The sequence below is a fragment of the Sturnira hondurensis genome, unplaced genomic scaffold (assembly GCF_014824575.4).
Source record: "Sturnira hondurensis isolate 20B ecotype Veracruz unplaced genomic scaffold, ASM1482457v3 Scaffold0024822, whole genome shotgun sequence".
NCBI classification, from domain to species: Eukaryota; Metazoa; Chordata; class Mammalia; order Chiroptera; family Phyllostomidae; genus Sturnira; species Sturnira hondurensis.
The window spans coordinates 4,808,493-4,829,880 of record NW_028097453.1 but is presented as its reverse complement, the minus strand read 5'-3'; the positions used below and the strand labels follow the sequence as shown (position 1 = coordinate 4,829,880).

General features: G+C 46.5%; 1 protein-coding gene across 1 annotated transcript in view; it reads left to right on the top strand.

The window, feature by feature from the left end:
• The window catches only part of CD58 (CD58 molecule), a 58,722-nt gene extending 39,517 nt beyond the window's left edge, over positions 1–19,205 (top strand). Inside the window, exons 3-6 of the mRNA XM_037038861.1 lie at positions 2,005–2,274; positions 14,439–14,513; positions 16,987–17,023; positions 19,001–19,205. Of these exons, the coding sequence (XP_036894756.1) occupies positions 2,005–2,274; positions 14,439–14,513; positions 16,987–17,023; positions 19,001–19,010 (392 nt within the window). The 3' untranslated portion in view covers positions 19,011–19,205. The remainder of the gene's footprint in view (positions 1–2,004; positions 2,275–14,438; positions 14,514–16,986; positions 17,024–19,000) is intronic.
• The last annotated feature ends 2,183 nt before the right edge of the window (positions 19,206–21,388 follow it).

Genomic DNA, 21,388 nt, shown 5'->3' with positions numbered 1-21,388 from the left:
GTTGGCGGCTAAATGACTTTGCCCCCTTCTTTGTAAGATCTTCGGGCTTCCAGAAGCAAGAGTGAGGGATCTGGGGCCCGCATGTGTCCTGAGTCAGAGTAGGAAGATCAGACTCGGGGAATAGAGCCTTCTCTCCTGTTGGTGTTCAAGGGAGTGGCCTGCTCATCCCTTCAAATTCACAAGAAAGTGGGGAGCTCTTCATAAATTTAAAGATGAAGAATCTAGACTTCCAGCCAAAATGGAAGCGTAGGTGGAAACACTGTGCCTCCTCGCACAACCAAGTTTAAAAACAAAGGGTTAGTAACAAAAACGCAACCAAACACAAAATTGAACTATATGGAAGTCCGACAACAATGACCCGTTCAGCCAGACCAGTAAGAGGGGCGGAGCCAGCGACTGGCAGAGCGGGATCGTGCAGGAAAACTTGGCCAGGCAGATCCCAGGTGTGGGGTTGCAATGGGAAGACCCAGTGAAGACTCAAGGTGGCAGGCTGACTGTGGTCACACATTCGCGAGCAGTGAGACGGATTGAGCAGTGAGACAGACCGTGCAGGACCCAGTGGCAGGAAGCAGCAGAGAGGACCACCATTGCCCCTCTTTGACCCCGCCCCCACATACAGGGTCACAACCCAGCTACTTGAGTTGCCCCGCCCTGGTGAATACCTAGGGTTCTGCCCCTCATAGGTAACAGGTGTGAATAGACCAAAACATTATGCCTCAAGAAGAACTCAAAGCCCCAGAGCCGGTAACTCTAAGAGACCAAGAAATAGCCAACCTTTCAGATGCACAGTTCAAAATACTGGTGATCAGGATGCTCACAGAACTGGTTGATTTTAGTCACAAATTAGAGGAACATATGAAGGCTAAACTAATTGAAATGAAGGGAAATGCACAGGAAACCAATAGTGATGGAAAGGAAACTGAGACTCAAATCAAGGGAGTGGACCAGAAGGAAGAGAAAATGACCAAACAGAAGAGAAGGAAGAAACAAGAATTCAAAAAAGTGAGGAGAGGCTTAGGAACCTCCAGGACATCTTTAAACACTCCAACATCCGAATTATAGGGGTACCAGAAGGGGGAAAGAAACAGCCATGAGTGGAAAACTTATTTGAATAATAAAGAAGAAATCTTCTTCCAACTTCCCAAATCTGGCAAAGGCAATAGACTTCCAGGAAATCCAGGCAGCTCAGAGAGTCCCAAAGAAGTTGGACCCAAGAAGGAACACACCAAGGCATATCATAATTACACTAGCCAAGACTAAAATGAAGGAGAGAATCCTAGAAGCAGCAAGAGATAAGGGACAGTCACCTACAAAGGAGTTCCCATCAGACTGTCAGCTGATTGCTCAAAAGAGACCTTGCAGTCAAGAAAGGGCTGGAAAGAAGTATTCCAAGTCATGAAATCCAAAGACCTACAGCCAAGATTGCTCTATCCAGCAAAGCTTTCATTTAGAATGGAAGGGCAGATAAAGTGCTTCTCAGATAAGATCAAATTCAAGGAGTTATCATCACCAAGCCCTTATTATGTGAAATGTTAAAGGGACTTATCTAAGAAAAAGAAGATAAAAATATGAACAGTGAAAGGACAGCAAACTCACAGTTATTAACAACCACACCTAAAACAAAAGCAAACCAAGAAGACAGCTAAATCAGGAGCAGAACCATAAAAATGGAGATCACATGAAGGGTTAGCAACAGGGGAGTGGGAGGAGGAGAAGGTGGGGGAGAAGGTACAGAAAATAAATAGCATAGATGGTAGGTAGAAAATAGACGGGGGGGGCAAGAATAGTAGGGGAAATATAGAATCTAAAGAACTTGAGACACGTGGACATAAACTAAAGGGGGGAAAGGGTGGGGGAGGGGTGTGCAGGGTGGAGGGGAATGAAGGGGGGGAATGGGACAACTGTAATGGCATAATCAATAAAATATATTAAATAAATAAATAAAGATGAAGAACCTAAATGTTACTCTTTTTTTGTGCTAAATTTGACTTTTTTTCCCTCCAGACCTTCTTCCATCTCCAATGTTACGATGTGACCTGGTTAATGAAAGCGTTGTGGTCCAGTGTGAGGTCCCAGAAAATTACAGCCGGCATCGGGAGCAATTAACCTACTCGTGGCATTGCCCCTTACCACAGTGTGGAGAAAGCACGGCACATGAATTGCATTTGAAGATGAACAGTGACCTCCAAGAGCAAGAACGGTTACAGTGTGTTGTCGCAAATCCAGAGTCCAACAGCACTTCCTTTATATATTGGTCCAGCTGCCATCCACCTGGTGAGTGAACAGATAAGTGTTCTGTGCCACAGATGCTGAGTACCAGTGGGGTTCACGAGCCATGGGTGGTCTGGGGTTTTGCTGCGCAGGTGTAGTGGCTACGTTTCACACGTATGAAATGTAAAATAAGTAATTTTCATAGACGACCCATGAGCGATAGAAAGCTATCCTGTTTAGCACTTGCAGGGGCAAATCCCGTTCTAATGCGGGTGTTGATTCTCACACAACCCAGTGAGCTGGATACTAGTAACTATTCCTATTTTGTGGGGAGAAAGCAAGACATAGGGAGTTTGAGTTGCCTGCCCAAGGTCAACAGCTAGTAAGTAGCTGAGTCTGGTTCTGGAATCAGGCCATCTGGCTCCAGAGCTCCTGTTCTTAACTACTTACAATACGGCTTCATAGCATCCTTACCTACAGCTGTGTTTGTACCTGTGCTGCAAGATGATGTGTTGGATGCACCTGATACCCCTGCCTGTCTGGGCCAGTGATCGTCATCCTGTGTGAAACGCTCAGTGCCTGAATATTTAGTCAGGGGCACTGGCCTTTCCCCTGAGACTGTCAAATGAAGACATGGTAACAGCCAACCCAATAGCCATCCAGTGTGAGTGAATCAAAATGATGCCCATTTTCTTGTCTGATTGGCAAAAACCGTATTTTTTGATGTGCCATAGAATTTTGCTCATTGCAGTTTATGTGTGACCTGAGACAAAATACGCGGAAAATCGCTGGTTTCAGCTAACACTCAGCTGTGTTAGCTTGTGAGCTTGTGACAAGCTGCCTTGCCTATGGTCTTTCTATATTGTTTAAGTCTTAAGTACATTTATAATTGGCAGTTTTTGTTCTTATGTTCTACCTTTGGTTTACAAACAAAAGCATCAGTGATTTGCAGTGGTTCTTTAAAACATAAAAAAATGAGATGGATTATAGCATTGACTATAATTCAGAATATCCTAATTGTATATGGCAAACAGGATTCCCAGGGCAAACAGATACTATGAGTTTCTTTGGACTGGGATAAGGTGATTCTGTGGATGATTGTTTTCTTCTGAACAAGCAACTGAAATATAGAAAGACAATTAGTAAGTACAATGAATATAAAAAACTTGAATTTTACTTGACCAGTGAGCTGTTCTCTCTGTGTCCAGTGCATCACACTTTCTGAAACTTCAGATAGTGACATAAAGCAGTTAAAGTTCGGGTTTCTCTCTCAGACAGCGCGGTGTGGTTTCTCAGGTAAAACAAGTATTTGCAGAAAAAATGCAGTGAGTTCCAATTTGTGACCCATGGATTTGGTCCTTAAAGACGGAGAAATGACCAGCGCCACAGAGGTGTCACTCCAAGTGGCACTGTTTGCACAAGTCACACAATTGCAGAGATTTAAAAACCAGCTGCACAGTGAATGATGACAGTTGTTCCCCTTGGAGCAAGCGTTCCTGTAGTAACCCCGCCTCTTGGGTGGGGCTTCCTTCCCCGGTGTGTGGGAACACAGTGGGCGTGCCAGCAGGTAGCTGCTTCATAGTGGGAGTGGCGAAAGAACAACACCTGTGAGCTCTGGGCATGCAGTGGCTGCAAGGAGCAAGAGCCCCTGGTGTGCAGAATGAGTGAGCAGGTGGAAAGTTTCCGAAGCTCCCAGTGTTCCAGGTGGCAAAGTACTTGAAGGAAATAATTCCTGAATAAGATCCTCTATAGAATTATCTGGAATATTTTAAGAGATTTTCAAGCATCCTGTCCTTGCATGGTTTTCATTTAACATTTGCCATTGGAATTGAGTCCTTATACACAGAGTCCCCAAAATGATGGATGCAAAGAGGCGCACTCCAAGACACATCATTATTAAAAGGCCAGAGGTTAAAGATAAAGAGAGTCTTAAAAGCAAGAGGAAAAAACTTAGGTACCAGAAGGTTGCCAGATGGGAGGGGGAAAGGGGAGAATGGGTGAAGAGGTGAGGGGATTAAGAAGTACAAATAGGTAGTTACAGAATAACCATGGGGATGTATAGTACAGTATAGGAAATGGAGTAGCCAAAGAACTTATATACACGATCCATGGACATGAACAATGGTGGGGGGATTGCCTGAGGGAGCGGGGGCTGCTGGGTGGAGGGGGGCAAAGGGAGAAAAGTCAGGTCAACTGTAATAGCATAATCAATAAAATATAATTAAAAAAAGAACTGAGTGATTATATAGAATGCTCCTCCCTGCAGACACCTTGAAGAAAAGATTGTCACCATATCCCCCTCACTGATAGGCAACAAGGTGATGAATTAGAAAACAAACCCTTTTTTTGTTATTAAATCATTGTGATTCATCTTTTTAAATTCCCCCCCTAAACTGATTGTTCACATTACATTGTAGATTTTGAAAATTTGAGACACATTGCTAGACAGTGCTTTGGTCCTTTAAATCCTGGAGAGTGTGTTGACATACAAAATATCCATGTAGCTGGGGTCCTCTGTTTGGTATTCAGCAAGCAAATGTTTTCTTTTCTGCAGAGCTGGGCCTGAACTTAGTGACCTGAATAGTTCTTTTTAGTGATTTAAACTCCAGGGTCTCTTTTTACCCTACCTGATGATTTTGCATACTTTTCTGTGGAATTGCATGCATCATAACAGATATGAATCCATAAAGGTAAACACGTAAATACTGGATCTTTTTTTTATCTTTAGAGGGGAAGGGAAGGAGAGAGGGAGAAAAATATCAATATATGGTTTCCTCTTGTGCGTCCCCTCCTGGGAACTGGCCTGCAACCCAGGCATGTGCCCTGACTGGGAATCGAACCACGATCCTTTGGTTCACAGGCCCAAGCTCAATCCACTGAACTACATCAGCAGGGCTAAATACTGAATCTTCTTGTTCATTTTTAAAAAAGATTTAAGTGTTGGTTTAAAAAAAGTTTTAATTCATTTTTAGAGAGAGGAGAAAGAGGGAGAGAAACGTTGATGTGTGAGAAAAAACATCAATCAGTTGCCTCTCACATGCCTCAGGCATGCGCCCTGACCAGGAATCGAACCGGCAATCTTTCAGTTTGCAAGAAGATGCCCAATCCACTGAGCCACACCAGTCAGGGCTCAAGTGTTAATTTTTGATGCATACTTACTGATGCTTTATCAGAAAACCAGAGTAACTCACATTGACCAGCCTGCTGCTATTTAGCAAACCCTTCCAAATACTGTTTCATTTGCTCCTTACCACCACCAATCTAGACTAGACTGGCTGGACAGGAGCTGTTATTTAATTTTTAAGGTGAGGAGACAGGTTCTACAGGTGGGGTGACTTCACCACAGTCACCTCAGTAATGGAGACAGAATTAAAATGTAGGTCTTTGAATTCTGGAGTTTTTTCCAATGATACCATCTTGCTTCTGTATATCTCAAAATAAATCAAATGAAGGATTTGGACTGACTTGCAGGAATAAGCTAGCGTAAACCATAGCATGTTAAACAATAGTGCAAATTGTGGGGACTTTTGCAGAACCAGGGATCAAGTTTCTTCATCAATAAATTATATGGGGGCCGTGGGCGGGGGAGGGGGGAGAGAGGTGATAGGGAAAATTAGAGATTAAAGAGATTTAAGAACCATTCATTCATTGCACTGTATAGACCTTATTTGATCTTGATTTAAACAAAAAAATAGGTGAAACTGAAACACTGACTAAATATTTGAGTATATTAAACAATTAGTTTTTTAGATGATAAGGGCATGATTATGTGTTACAAACACTCCCTATCTTTTGGAAATGTAGACTGAAATATTTATGACTTAAAATTTGCGCTCTCTAGGGTCAAGCAGACAAGGGTTCCCATCTCTACTTGCTTCATAGCAAGTAGGAGGGGAGAAAAAGAGGGATAGAGCACATTCCACTTAGAGATCAACCCAGCGTGGTATGCATCACTTCTAGTCACACCCCCTTGGCACCCTGAGTTCATGGGCACACCTAGCTGAGGGAGTCTAGGGAACTGGGGAATGCCGTTGTTAGCTGGCTGGTCACATGCCCAGTGAAGACACAGGAATTCTCTTGCCCAAGAGAAAGGAGAGATTAGGTAGTGTGAAATGATAGATGATTCTACCCTAATATACTACCAAGTGAATATAACTTGTACCATTTTAAAACACATGCAAAATCAAAATATGTTTAAAGAATGGTATAAATAGTAAATATAGAGGTACTACATTTTTTTGCACCTAATTGGCCATCTTAGGGATGCTTGGGAGTATGCACCTAATTTCGCAACTCGTGATCTTGGACTAGAACCGCAGTGGTAGAGGCTGGGGGAAGTGATTCGGGAAGAATACATTCTGAAAAGAGAGCCAAGAGGACTTCCTGGGTTGGGCATGGAGGGGAAGAAGGCTGCTTGTAAGCAGTGATTGAATGACTACTAGGTTTCTGGCCCAAGCAACCAGATGAATTGTGTTGCCATGTATTGGTACTAGAAAGCCGAAACAGTGGGTGTGTGGGGGAAATAAAAATTGTCCGTTAGGGACATGATGTTTGAGATGCCTCTTAGATTTCAAGTGGAGACATGAAGAGAGGCCTTTTGGTATAACTCCAAGTCTCTGGTGAAGAGAGAAAGCTGGAGATACAAATTTGGGCGTAGAGTACAGTGGGCATTGAGAGCCCTGGACCAGAGGAGAGTTTTTAGAGTGGATGTCAGAGAACCGAGTCCTGGGATGGGGGGACTCTGGCTCCTAGGGCTGTTAAGAGGAAGAGGATCCACCCAAGGAGACTGAAAACGACTCAAAGAGAGGTGGGGAGAAAAATCCAAAAACGTGGTGTCTCAGAAGCCGAGTGAAGAGGAAGCGATTCACTGTCAGTGCGAGGGACAGGGCGAAGAGGAAGAACAGAGCATTAAAAACCTCTGTATGGTCATCATCTCCCCTGAATCTTTGCTCCTCCAGAGTGATGACAGCATCTGGCGTCTTCCCTGGGGGGGGGGGGGGGGCAGGTTTTTTAAAGGAACTGCATCAATTAGCGTCAGATTCAGCTGTTTAAAATAAAAATGTGTCCCTGGCTTAACAGTGAGATTTGTTCTTTCATGGTAAAAATCCTGAAGTAGGCAGCTCTGGGCATACTGTTGTTTTGCGAAGTTGTCAAAGACCCAAGGGCAGTTCAGCTCCTGCTGCCTCCCCATCGGTCTCAGGCAACAGGATTCAGGAGAGAGAAATGGCCTGCCTTACCCCTTTTAGGGAGACAGGAAATACCACTGAACCCTTCTTGCCTCTTATTGCCTAAAATGTAGTCACATGGTCAAACCTAGCTGCGAGAAAGCCTGGGAATCCAATCTTAGTTGCCTGTCAGTGTGCCCAGCTGAAAATCTTGAGCTACAAAAGAGGGGAGAATGGCTATGGGGGCAAGGACCAGTGTCCGGCCAGGGGCCTGTCCAGTTGAACTCACAGTGACTGCCTATTTGTTCTAATCCACCTGTGTTCCTCATAAGAGGGAAGGGTGTGGGGGAAGATGGTGAGAGAATGGGTGGAAGTTAGACTCACCTCCTCCCTGGTCTGAACTGGATTACAGAACAATCAACCTGAATAACCACCTGAAGAGTAGCCGAACCGAAGTTTTTAGCCAAAGATTTGCAGAAGCCGTGCTGAGACTGGTAGGAAGGGTGGAGGCGTGAAAAGGACTGGCCCTGCGCCCACATGCAGCAGCTCAGAATTCGGAGGGATGTCTTGGCTGCCAAGGTTCCCCCCTGAGGAACATGGAGTCTCAACCCCACACTGGGTTCTCCATCCCAGAGCACCAGAGCTAGGAAGAGGAGCCCACGTAACAGCTGGCTGTGAAGTTCAGCAGGGATTCTGTCTGCCTGGGAGAGATGGGCATCTGCTAAAAACCCAGGCACCCTCTTAAAGGCTTCGCTGCACAAAATCTCATTTGCACGCACTCACCTTGGGCTGTGGCAGAGGGAGGGCGGACCCGAGAGGACTGGAGATGTGCTAGGACAGACTGGATTGGGTGGCTCTGGGGAGAGCACTGAAGGGACAGCCACCAGGGTCCCTGTGCTGAGTCCCTCTCCCGCACCACCCCAGATGCCGTTCTTGCTGGGTTGAGTGCTCCCCTCCACGTGGCATCGACCTGGGGACATGCAGCAGCCCCGCCCTCCCGACTCTGTGGAGGAGTCTACTGCCGGAGCCTAAATGTGGGAGCAGACACAGCGGGAGTCAGAGACTGAGTTGTGTGGCTCCCCGGCCAGGGGCCATTTTTCTCTCCCACACCCAGTGGTGCCACTGTTCCTGTGCAGAGCCCTCCCTTCACATGGCCAAATCCTGGTCTGTTTGGGCCTGATAAACTCTGCTGGTCTCACCCTGATGACTCCCCAAGACCCTGGTGGGTGGTGACTGACCTAGGTGTACTCTGAGACTGATGCTGAGTGGCCCCAGACCCAGCAGTGATGCTGAGTTTGAGTATATATCAATCTGATGAACGCTACTCACCCCTACCTAGTGACTCACTGAGAACCTACCTTACACAACTCACATATCACCAGAGGCTTTTTCAGTGATTGAACCTAACAGGCAGCTAGCAGGCAGAAGAACATCTCAGCCTTGGGCCTTTGGCTGATCTGCTAGTGGACACCAGCCTTGGTGTGCAGCTTGGTGCCTCCTATGCACACCCAGGCCCAACAGAGGCAAACTGGGTTGCTTTGTAGCTCCAAACAGCCCAGGGCCAGCCACAGGCAGTACCTGACATTGATCTGCACAAGAGTCCCTCCTAAGTTGCCCCAGAACCAACACACACGGTGGCAAGCTTTAGACCACATCAGAGCAGGATTCAATTAGCTCCACAAGGGGCACACCCAACGGGAGATCCGGGCAGCCACCGGACGCTGCTGGGGTGGATTCTGCTTCATGGAGTCAGCCCCTGCGCGCATACACTGCTGTCAGGGTCAGTCCTTACAGCTAGCCAGAGGGGAACCCTCACCCACGGGTAGGCCAACAGCAATCGAGACTCAGCTACAGCAGGAGGGCTCCAGTCACCCACAGCATTCCTGGAGCACCTAGCTCGGGTGATCAGGGAGTCTGTGGCACTGGACCCTACAGGACACCTACTACATAAGGCCACCATACCAAGACTTGGAGGCATAGCAGGTCTGCCTAATGCACAGAAAAAAATACAGAGGGGGAGCCAAAAAGGGGAAACAAACATGCCCCAAATGAAAGAACAGGAGAAATCCCCAGAAAAGGAACTAAATAAAATGGAGGCCACCAGAAAGAGAGTTTAAAACAGTGCTTATATGGTTGCTCAGGGAACTAGGGGAAGAATGGATGAACTCACTGAAAACTTAAAGAGATAGTAAACATAAAAAGGACATAAATACCATTAAAAGGAAATAGTCAGAAATGATGCATACGATATCCAAAATGAAGACGGCACTAGAAGGAGTCAGCAGCAGGCTAGAAGAAGCAAACAACTGAATCAGCAATTCAGAAGACAAGGTAGCAGAAAATACCCAATCAGGGTGGCAGAAAGAAAAAAGAATTTTAAAAAATCAGTCTAGTTTAAGGGAGCTCTGGTATAATATGAAGTGTAACAACATCCACATCGAGAAGAAGAGAGAGAGCAAGGAATTGAGAACCTATCTGAAGAAATAATTATGGAAAACTTCTCTAGCTTGATGAAGGAAAAACTCACATGTCCAGGAAACACAAAGAGTCCCAAACATGATGAACTGAAAGAGACCTTCTTCAAGACACATCATAATTAAAAAGACAAAGGTTTAAGACGAAGACAGAATTGTAAAAACAGCAAGAGAAAAATGGTTAGTTACCCACAAGGGAGGTCCCATAAGACTGTCAGCTTATTTGTCAACAAAAACATTTCAGGCCAGAAGGGATTGGAGTGAAATATTCAAAGTGATGAAAAGCAAAGACCTACAACCAAGACAACTCTATGCAGCAAGGCTATCATTTAAAATTGAAAAAGAAATAAAGAGCTTTTTAGACAAGAAAAAGCTAATAAGTTCATTACCACCAAACCAGTATTGTAACAAATGTTAGAGTCTTCTTTAAGAAGAAGAAAGAAAAAAAAGAGGAATATAGTTATAAAGAATAAAGTGGCCATTTTAAATGTAAATGGATTGAATGCTCTAATCAAGACATAAGGTAACTGAATGGATAAGAGAACAAGACCTGTGTGTGTGTGTGTGTGTGTGTACTGTCTATAAGAGACCCACCTCAAAAGAAAGATAGAGACTAAAAGTAAAGGGATGAAAAAATATTTCATGCAAATGGAAATGAAAAGAAGCTAGGGTAGCAATACTTAAAAAAATAAACTTTAAAAGAACAGCTATAACAGGAGACAAAGAAGGGTATTACAGACTTCCGCCAAGATGGAGGCATAAGTGGAAACACTGTGCCTTCTCCCACAACCAAGTTTGAATACAACAAAGGTTTGGAGAACAAAGACACAGCCACAAAACAGAAAATTGAATTATACGGAAGTCCGACAACCACTAACCATTCAACGGGGACGGTAAGAGCGGCGGCGGAGCCAGAAGCAAGCAGGGTCGGGCAGAAAAGATCCCCAGACCCAGGCGCTCAGGCAGCCTGGACCCAGTCAGGGTGTGGGGCAGACTGACCGCGGTCGCACATTCGCGCACAGTGAGACAGACCAGGCAGGCTCCAGGGGGCGAGGGCTGACTGCGGTGGCACAGTCGCGTGCAGTGGGACGAAACACGTGGGCCCAGTCACGGTGGCAGCTGCCACACCTGTGGGGGCTGCGGCAAGAGACGGCACACGGGACGCCATAGTTCCTCTTTGACCCCGCCCCCACATACAGCGTCACAACCCAGCGACTGAGTTGCCCTGCTCTGCTGAACACCTAGGGCTCCGATCCTGCTATGGAACAGGCACTAACAGCCCAAAAGATGGCGCAAGAAGAACTCAAAGTCCCAGAGCCGATAACTCTAAGCGACCGAGAAATTGCCAGCCTCTCAGAAGCACAGTTCAAGACACTGTTTATCAGGATACTCACAGAACTGGTTGATTATAGTCACAAATTAGAGGAACATATGAAGGCTAAACTAATTGAAATGAAGGGAGATGTCCAGGAAACCAATAGTGATGGAAAGGAAACGGGGACTCAAATCAATGGAATGGACCAGAAGGAAGAACGAAACATCCAACCAGAAAGGAATAAAGTAATGAGAATTCAAAAAAATGAGGAGAGGCTTAGGAACCTCCAGGACATCTTTAAACACTCCAACATCCGAATTATAGGGGTACCAGAAGGGGGAAAGAAACAGCCATGAGTGGAAAACTTATTTGAACAAATAATAAAGGAGAACTTCCCCAGTCTGGCAAAGGAAATAGACTTCCAGGAAATCCAGGAAGCTCAGAGAGTCCCAAAGAAGTTGGACCCAAGAAGGAACACACCAAGGCACATCATAATTACATTAGCCAAGACTAAAATGAAGGAGAGAATCCTAGAAGCAGCAAGAGATAAGGGGACAGTCACCTACAAAGGAGTACCCATCAGACTGTCAGCGGATTTCTCAAAAGAGACCTTACAGGCAAGAAGGGGCTGGAAAGAAGTATTCCAAGTCATGAAATCCAAAGACCTACAGCCAAGATTGCTTTATCCAGCAAAACTTTCATTTAGAATGGAAGGACAGATAAAGTGCTTCTCAGATAAGGTCAAGTTCAAGGAGTTCATCATCACCAAGCCCTTATTATATGAAATGCTAAAGGGACTTATCTAAGAAAAAGAAGATTAAAAATATGAACAGTGAAAGGACAGCAAACTCACAGTTATTAACAACCACACCTAAAACAAAAGCAAACCAAGAGGACAGCTAGATCAGGAGTGGAACCATAGAAATGAAGAACACATGGAGGGTTAGCAACAGGGGAGTGGGAGGAGGAGAAGGGGGGAGAAGGTACAGAAAATAGCATAGATGGTAGGTAGAAAATAGATAAGGGGGAGGGCAAGAATAGTAGGGGAAATATAGAATCTAAAGAACTTGAGACACGTGGTTATAAACTAAGGGGGGGGAGAATGGTGGGGGAGGGAGTGTGAGTGGAGGAGAATGAAGGGGGGGAATAGAACAACTGTAATCGTATAATCAATAAAATATATTTTAAAAAAGAAGGGTATTACATGATGACAAAGGGACCAATCCAACAAGAGGATATAACCCTTATACACAATTAGGCACACAACTTAGGAGCACCTAAATATGTAAAGCAAATCTTGATGGACATAAAGGAAGAAATTGACCTTGATACAGTCATAGGAGGGGATTTTAAGACCCCACTGACATCAATGGATAGATCTTTCAGACAAAAAATCAACAAGGAAACAGTGGTTTTCAATGACACACTGGACGAGATGGATTTAATTGATATTTTCATAGCATTTTACCCAAGAGTACACATTATTTTAAATCAGCAGAATATGAATTATTTTAAAGTGCACATGAAAGATTTTGTAGATAGACTATGTGTTAGGATACAAGACAAGCAAGCCGCAATAAATTGAAGAAGATTGAAATCCTATCAAGCATCATCTCTGACCACAGTGCTGTGAAACTAGAAATCATACACCGTGATCAAGTGAGATGTATTCCTGGGATGCAAGGTCATTGCAATATCCACAAATCAATTTATGAGCTACACCACATAAACAAAAGGAAGGATAGACATCACATGATCATATCCATAGTTGCAGAAAAAGCATTTCATAAAATCCAGCACCCATTTATGATTTAATAAGCACTCTCGGTGGGAATAGAAGTCACATACCTGATTGTAGAAAAGGCCATGTATGACAGACCCGCAGCCACATCATACTCAACAAGACTGAAAGCTTTTCCCTTAACACTGGGAACCAGACAGGAATGTCTGCTTTCCCCATTGTTGTTCAGCATAGTGCTGGAAGTTCCGGCCACAGCAGTCAGACGAGAAGAAGAAATACAAGGCATCCAAATTGGAAAGGAAGACGTAAAACTGTCATTATTTGAAGATGACATGACACTGTACATAGAAAGCCCTAAAGATTCCACCAAAAAACTAGAACTGATAAATAAATTCAGTAAAGTGGGAGGATAGAAAATTAATATTCAGAAATTGATTGCATTTCTATGTACCGATAATGAACTAGCAGAAAGAGAAACTGAGAAAGCAATCCCATTTACAATTGCATCAAAAATACTAGGAATAAATTTAACCAAGGGGGTAAAAAGATCTGTACTTAGAGAATTATGAGACGCTGAAGAAAGGAATTGAAGAAGATACAAATAAATAGAAGCATATACCATGTTCATAGATAGGAAAAATTAACATCGTTAAAATGCCTATGCTAACCAAAGCTATCTATAGATCTTTAATTGGCTTGTTTGATTTTTTTGGTGTTGAGAAGTATGAGTTCTTTATAAATTCTGGATGTTAACCCCTAATCAGATGTATCATTGGTGAATATCTTCTCCCATTTGTTCTGTTGATGGGTTTTTCCCTGTGCACAGGAAATAGTCGTGGATTCTCCTTATTCCTGGTAGTGATGTTCTGTGAACTCACTGCAAACACAGACTTAGCTGATGCTGAATCACCACCCCAAGGAGAAATACCAGGGCAGGCTCCTGCCAGCCTCCTGTCACAACATTTTTGGCAAACTATCAATAGATAACCTTGTCGTGTTGTTTTTAAAAAAGACATCTTAATTAATACATATCATTGACTAATTAACATCGAACTCACGGCCAGCAGCACTACAACTCGTGCTTAAGTGAAGCTTCTCTAACATCGTACTTTCCTTGTAAGGCACGTCACAGCCTGCTGGTGCGCCGGGATACCAGGCAGCATTAAAATGGGGGGGCCATTTTAACAGTGGGATCACCAACCAAAAAGACAAACCAAAAATAGGTGCAAAAACGTAACTAAAGAGAACAGGACCAGAACACTTGCGTATGGTGTGAGCGCTGAAACAGGAGGCAGGGCGCTACCTTGCTCAGACTCGGCAGGACGTGAGCTGCGGGGATTCAGGTTTTCATCGTTCTGCGCATGTCCACAGTGACTGAGAAAGAGCTGGGAGCGTGGTTTGGGGAATGCAAATAAGTTGTAGCAAGCGGGTAAATTACAAACATGGAAACTGCAAATATGGGGGATCAACTATATCTCCATTTGGATCAATTGAGGCTAATTGTATTTCTTTTCTTTCTTTTTTTTTTACAGATAATTCAAGGAGTAGATACCCACTTATAGCCATGCCAGTACTACTACTAATAGGCATGTACATGCTTAGAATGCGTATGTATACTTTTCTTTAAAACTAAAATGTTTCACACTTGAATTGGTATTTTCAAAGGCTAGAAAAGGAAGAGTTCAAAGTTGAAAACGAAGTTTGAAATGTTAGGCTTTTTGAAAGAAACAGAAGCGTTTGTTTTGCTTGCTGTCTAGGTCGCTGCACGTGCCGGGTTCCTCCAAGACCCTGCTTTGTTCTGAGGTGGAATGAATCCTCCGGCTGCAGTGAGCTTTCCAGGCAGGGGCTTAGCCTCCTGCTGTCTCTGGTCCTCTTCAACTTATAGTTGCATTTCTGGGCTTCGAGTTAGATTTTGCAGAAGACCCCTTGCTCTTGGCTGCTATAGTTGTGATGTCCACATCGTACAGCCTAGGAGGGCCCAGATAGGGAGGAACATCTGTGGAGTTGGGTGACTTGGAGGAGGTAATAATGGCCTGGTATTACTTCCTGAGCCTTCCTCAGTCCCCCAGAGATCTTGGGCCAACCTAGAAAGCAGCCCATATGCCCTGGAGAACTGGTGACCAGACAAGCAACCCTTTCTGAAGTCCCAAAGGACATGGACCAGATGTGAACAGATGTTCTTGCAACTCCATCGGTTTTCATGTCAGCCTTCACCGGGAGGGTGTTTGCAAGACTGATCTGTCCCTCCCACAGGGAGTGCTGAAGAGGCAGCTTTCGGCAAGGCGATGGTGCTTAGGGCCCATGTCATTTCACACACGCCTTAAACCAAGTTGACAAACTATTTCCATTTTTCGAGACCTGTGCTGTTCAGTAAGTGGGTACTAGCCACATGTAGTTATTTGCATATAAAATTTAATTAACTAAAAATAAATAAAATGTAAAATTTAGTTCTTCAGTCACAGTAGCCACATTTCAAGTTCTCGGTTACTGCAAATGGTTAGTGGCTACCATTTTTATTTTTACTGATATTTTTTTAAAGTATTTTTTATTCTTATTTATTGATTTGAGAGAGTGAGAAACACTGATTTGTTGTTCCACTTATTAATGCACTCATTAGTTGATTCTTGTATGTGCCCTGACTGGGGATCGAACTCGCAACCTTGGTGTGTTAGGACGACACTCTAACCAACTGAACTAGCTGGCCAGGGCCTGGCTGCCACTTTGGATAGCCTAGATAGAAAAGGACTCCTGCACTGCAGCAAGTTCTGGTGGTCAGTGCCGACCGAAACTATGTGGGGATTTTGGCACTAGGGCGTGATTTCCCAAGCGCACTGTTTTCATATTACAGGTTGCAAATACCATGAAGACCCCTAAGTAATAGATTATCAGTTAATTGGCTCACCTCTAAGCAAGTTATAAAAAAATCAGCTGAAGAAAGTGTTAAGGCATCATTTCCAATGAGTAAAATTTGGATCCCAAGTGTTCTTTTTTTAAAAAGTTATTTTCGATTCCCAAATAGTGGGTCTTACAGTTAGTCATCTCCTCAGCAGACTGGTCTCCAGGAATCAAAATCATTTTTCACTCAGTGTTAAGGGTCTTTCACCAGAAGACCTGAACCAAAGGAAGGTGCCACTGTGTACCCAAACTCCGTGACAACTGGTTGATTTAACTTAAAAAAAAAAAAGGTCATTCAATGGAAAGGAAATTACTCCAGTTGTCAGTACTGCTAGCACCATATAACTTGGAAAAAAAAAGTTCTAAAAAACAATTTCTTTGGCAAGCATTTTGACTCTAAAGCCATTAACTGGGGCATGGGGAGGTGCTTGGTCTGGAGCTGTCAGAAGGAGAGGTGAGCGGAAACAGCTCTAGCGGTGACGCTCAGTCACACCTGCGGGCGAGGCTGCCGGGCCACTAGCGTGGCTTCAGCACGAAGCTGATGCTTCGTGGGAAGGAGGTTGGTGCGTGCACGCCCACGCCTGCACTGCCCGAATCAGTGGCCAGGAGCCGCCTGTGGCTCTGGAGCCCTTGAAGTGTGAGAGGCCAAGCTGAGATGTGCCGTGAGTATAAAATGCAGACTAGATTTATAAGACTTAGAATAAGAAAGGGAACGTGAAATGGCTCATTAGTAATGTCGACACTGATTACAAGTCGAAATGAAAATATTTTATACATTGGGCTAATAAATGAAATGTATTGTGAAAATTAATTTCACTGATTTATTTTTACTCTGTCATGTGACTATTAAAATTTTTTTAGATACTTGTGTGGCTCACATTATACTTCCGTGGGTGGTGTTCGTCCCGACCTTCCTGGTCTCGCCTTTGTCTTTAACCTTTGCCCAAGCTGCTCTAGAACTATTTTCTCAGCGGTTTTTGTTTTTCTGTCATCCGATGACTAATTTTTGTGCCACTCTCCGTAGCCAGTTTCATTTCAGCATTCAGGGGCATTAGGAATGCCAGCTCACTAGGGCTCTGGTATTAAAGTTTTCCAGGTTCAGGTCACTAAAAGGCAGTTAGTCACTCCAGGTTTCCGCTTCTGTTTCCAGTTCTTTAACTGAGATGCAAATTTCTTCATTCGTAGGTTGTTGGAAACCTAGCAGAAAAGCAGGACCAACCACGTAAGTGCCCTGTGGACTGTGCAGTGGGTAAACTGTGTGTCCTGTTCTACAACCAGAACAGCCTGGGGGTCAAGTGCCTGCCGCTTGGGGAGGGAGCCAGATTCCACGTGTCTGCCAGCCCCTTGAACAGTGATCAGTGACAGCAGCAGACACCCTGACGGCGGCTCCTTAAGCACCACCCACACTCCCCAGCCTGTGCTGGCCACTTCCGCACGGCATCAGGCCCTCTCTGTGAGCCTTGCACAGGGAGTCAGTGCCATTTGCTGGAGATACCAAGTGTGACCCTCAGAGGGGTCAAGTCCAGTTCTTAGTAAGCGGCAGAGCCTAGGTGCAAATCTAGGCCTCAGACTCCAAGGGTTACACCGCACACCAGCACAGTGCCCCTCCTCCTCCCAACTGGGAACAGTGGCCCGAGGACTGAGTTCTCTTCAGGAGCCAGGGCCAGAGCTGGGCCTGTGTTGGGAACAAAAGATAGGACACCCATGTAACTGGTAGTGACAGTGTCGTGAGTACCATAAGGAGGGTCCCTAACGTCCCTGGTGATAGATCCCACTGGTGGTGGGAGGCAGGGGCCCGTGAGCTGTGCTTTGATGGGTGAAGGGGGGAGACAGGGCCCAGGGCTGTAGAAGGCAGGGTGGGGAGGGGCAAGTTATCCTGTTTTGGGTGGCAGATGGCAGGGGCGGCAGGGCGATGGGGCTCAACCGGGAGGTTCGGGCCCGACCAAGACATGGAGGGCTGCCAAGAGTTTTGGGCCTTTTCTTCAGAGGGGCCACTGCGGAATTTTGAGCAGGGCTTCACTAAGGCAGATCGCTCTGCTAGCAAAGATCAGGGTGAATTTATAGACAAGCGGCTGAAGCGGGGTCACCGGGGAGTGGATGAATGGCCAAAAATCTGGGCAAGCACAGAGGGCCTGAATCAGGGGTTCGTGGCGGACATGGAGATGGAGAGCTGGGTTTGTGGGGAATGCGGAGACCACGTGAGCAGCGGAAGTGCAGCGGGGTGTGCAGCTCTGGCCCCGAAGTCCTGGGTGCACACGTCAGCCGTGTCTCTCCCGGATCCCAGGCCGGTCGCTTACCCTCCCTGTGCCTCAGTTGTCTTCTGTAGAAAATGGGTGTCACAATAGTATACACGTGACAAGGACAGCACGTGTAACAATAGCATAGAAGTAGCAGAAACAAGTTCATGTAAGTAACAGGCTTCCAATAGTGACTGGCACATACAAGTTCACTGTTAGGATTATTAATATTCTGCAAGAAAGAAGCCAAGAGCAACAGAATTTCTGACCTCCGGTGCCCAGAAGTCAGTGGCAGCACCAAGCACAGTGAAGCCGTCAGACAGGGCTCTTCTGTGGGAGGAAAAATGATGAATCTGGGCTTTGACAGGTGGAGTTTGCGGTGCGGGCACATTCCTTGAGAGGTGATCTTCAGCAGGCAGTTGGAGGAGGGGCTTTAGGGGCTGGGGCTGCAGTTGCAGGTTGGGGAGCATCTTTGTCAGGACAGTAAAAGCAAGTGGAAGGTGGAGAGGCATGCTCAGCGGGGGACTTCCTCTGAGCTAACCCAGGGGTGTTAGCTCACTGCAGAGGCCACAGAGGAGAAGTTGCGGTGGCAGGGCGGCCACCCGGGAGAGTCAGGTGGCAAAGAAGGAAATACGGGTTGGAAGGGGCAGCAGTGTGCGTGTGGGCCTTCCTGGCTCCCCTCAGCTCTGCTGGGCAGAGACCTCGGTTGCGCTCCCAGACTGAGTCGGGGCAGGAGACGGGCTGTTTGCTGGCTAGTGCTGTGCAGCCGAAGGTGGCTCTCCAGCTGCCACGCGGCCTCCAGACCAGTGTCCCTCCAGCTCTGCTCCCTAGTGCCCTTGCTGGTGAGGGATTTATCACGAAAGGGCCACTCACATTTGAGGGGGAGGGTAATCGTGACTCGACCTGCAACACTGACTGATTGCATTGGACTGGGTCCTGATGGGGACATTTTTTTCTTGCAGCTCCAGTTGACAGCTCCTCGAAGCCAAAAGCAGACCCTCGATACTAACTTTAAAAGCCATGTGACTTACCATCGTTTATTTTTATACTATCTTTTTTAAAGAAGCGGTAGACTCTGTAGCGTGCGCCCCTCCTCAACCTTTTTTCCCAGGTTCTCTCCGTTTTGAGAATCTGTGTTGTGGCCTGGCCAGTTGGTTGGAATGTCATCCCACAGACCAAAAGGCTGCAGGTTGGAGTCCTAGTCGGGGCACACGCCCCAGTTTTACGTTTGGTGCGCCTGGTCGGGGTGCGTATGAGAGCCAACCAGGCGATTCCTCTCTCATCCACGTCTCTCTCTCTCTTTCCATTCCTCTCTCTCTAAGAGCAATGAAAAGATGTCCTCAGGGGAGGATTTTTTAAATGTTATTGTATTATTTTTTATTTATTGATTTTAGCGAGAGACAGGAAGGGGAGAGAGAACCAGCACGTTGTCGTCTCACTTATTTATACGCTCATTGCTGGCTGCCCTGCGCCCTAGCTGGGGAGCAGACTGCAGCCTGGTATGTGGGGATGGTGCTCCAACGACTGACCTACCCGGTCCACGCTTCGTCCTGTTGGACAGAACGTCAGCAACCGAATGTGTGTTGAACCTGAACAGACAAACATGCATTAGTTGCCCCCCGTCTGTATACTTTATAACAAAATGTAAATAAATGTGAATATGTATATAAACAACTAGATGGTTCAGCTCTTTTTTACTCTTAAGTTATAGAATTAAAACAGTCACCTACCTCAGGGGGTAAAGGCTTTTCGATGAAATCTATACCCAACTTGCCTTGTTTTAGAGGAAAAATAATTCATAGTGGGATCGGTGGTGGAGAGAAGGAGGAGAGGGACAGAGCCTGTTTGCTGCTGGGGGCACGGATGCTAATGGGAGGCAAGGTCTCAGGGGTCTTCTGTTTCCTGCAAAGACCCCCCACCCCATCCCCCCGTCCAAACGCAGGTGTAGGACCCGGGCGGGGCAGGGAGATGCGTGTCATTAACATCCGTCACCCATTTAGGGGGTTGTGTTAGTGGCCACACTGGCAGGTGGACAGCAGAGAACTCTTAGAAACTATTCCGTCATACACAAATGCAGAAGGAAGAGGGTAGCCCTGGCTGGCCCCAGCCGCACATGTCATACAGCCACCCTGTCGCCTGCGCCCCTTGGCGGCTGGGCCTAGAGGGAGGGAAGGCCTCCGCCTGGGTGCTCTCTGCTTCCAGACCCGGCCCGCAGCTTCGGTGTGTGCCACCCCACATCCCCTTTTCTGCCCTTCTCTGCTTCCTCATCCCGTGCAGATTTTAGCACTCGGTCGATGTCACTGCCCAGAAGCTGCGTTCTTTCAGAACCTACAAACGCAATGTCCAGGCACCGCCTCCTCCCAGATCTTGCCTTCCTCTTTCTCACCAGCGCTGTCCCAGTCCCACCCACAACCTTTCCGTTTTGGACAACCGCAGCCCCCGCAGTCCCAGGGTCCCCGCCCTGCTGTCCTTCGTGTCACTTCCTCCAGGGCTCCGCCAGACGGGATGCCAGCCAGCAACGCCACCGACCCCATCTCGGCTCTCCGCCCTTCACATTCTTCTTCCTGCTTCGGATCCTCCTCGCTCCTCCTCAGTATTGCTCCTTGACTGTCACGCCCTTCCCCTCTACTGGACTTTCTCATTCTGCCAAATCCCAACAGTGGTTACAGTGACCTCCACTGCTTCCCGCCCAAACTGCTGAACATCATCCCTGGGTGGTGGTTGGGGGGGGGGGGTGGGGGGGNTGGTTACAGTGACCTCCACTGCTTCCCGCCCAAACTGCTGAACATCATCCCTGGGTGGTGGTTGGGGCGGGGGGGGGGCCAGTGGTTTCGCAGTTTCCTGTCGGTGACCGCGGATCTCACACAGGTTCGTTCACGGCGTCTCTCGGGTGTGTGCATGACGTCACCCTGGTCCCGGGCACCCTCTCCTCTCTGCTCTTCTTAGACCTGCAGCCCTGGCCTCTCAGCTCCTCCCCTTGCTTCCCCTGCCACAGACAATAGACACGTTCAGAGAGCCCCTGGGCCTCCCCAGCTCACACTCTGCTGCACCGCCCCCCCCCCAACTGGCTCCTGTTACTGTAGGTGAATTCTTGCCTCTCCTAAAACCAGTCTCTGCTTTTCTTAGTTTCTTTGCTAATAGAAACCACAGACTGGGTGGCTTAAAGAGCTATTTTATATTATTTTGTTATTTATGCACAGCCCTGGAGGTTGGGGCGTCTAAGAGCAAAGTTCTGGCCGGTCTGGTTCCTGGCCAGGGCCTCTTTCCTTCCCGGCAGGGCAAGGGCTCCAGTGTGTGTCTCCTGACCAGGACTTCTGTCTGCTGTTCCATCAGATTAGGTCCCCACCCTT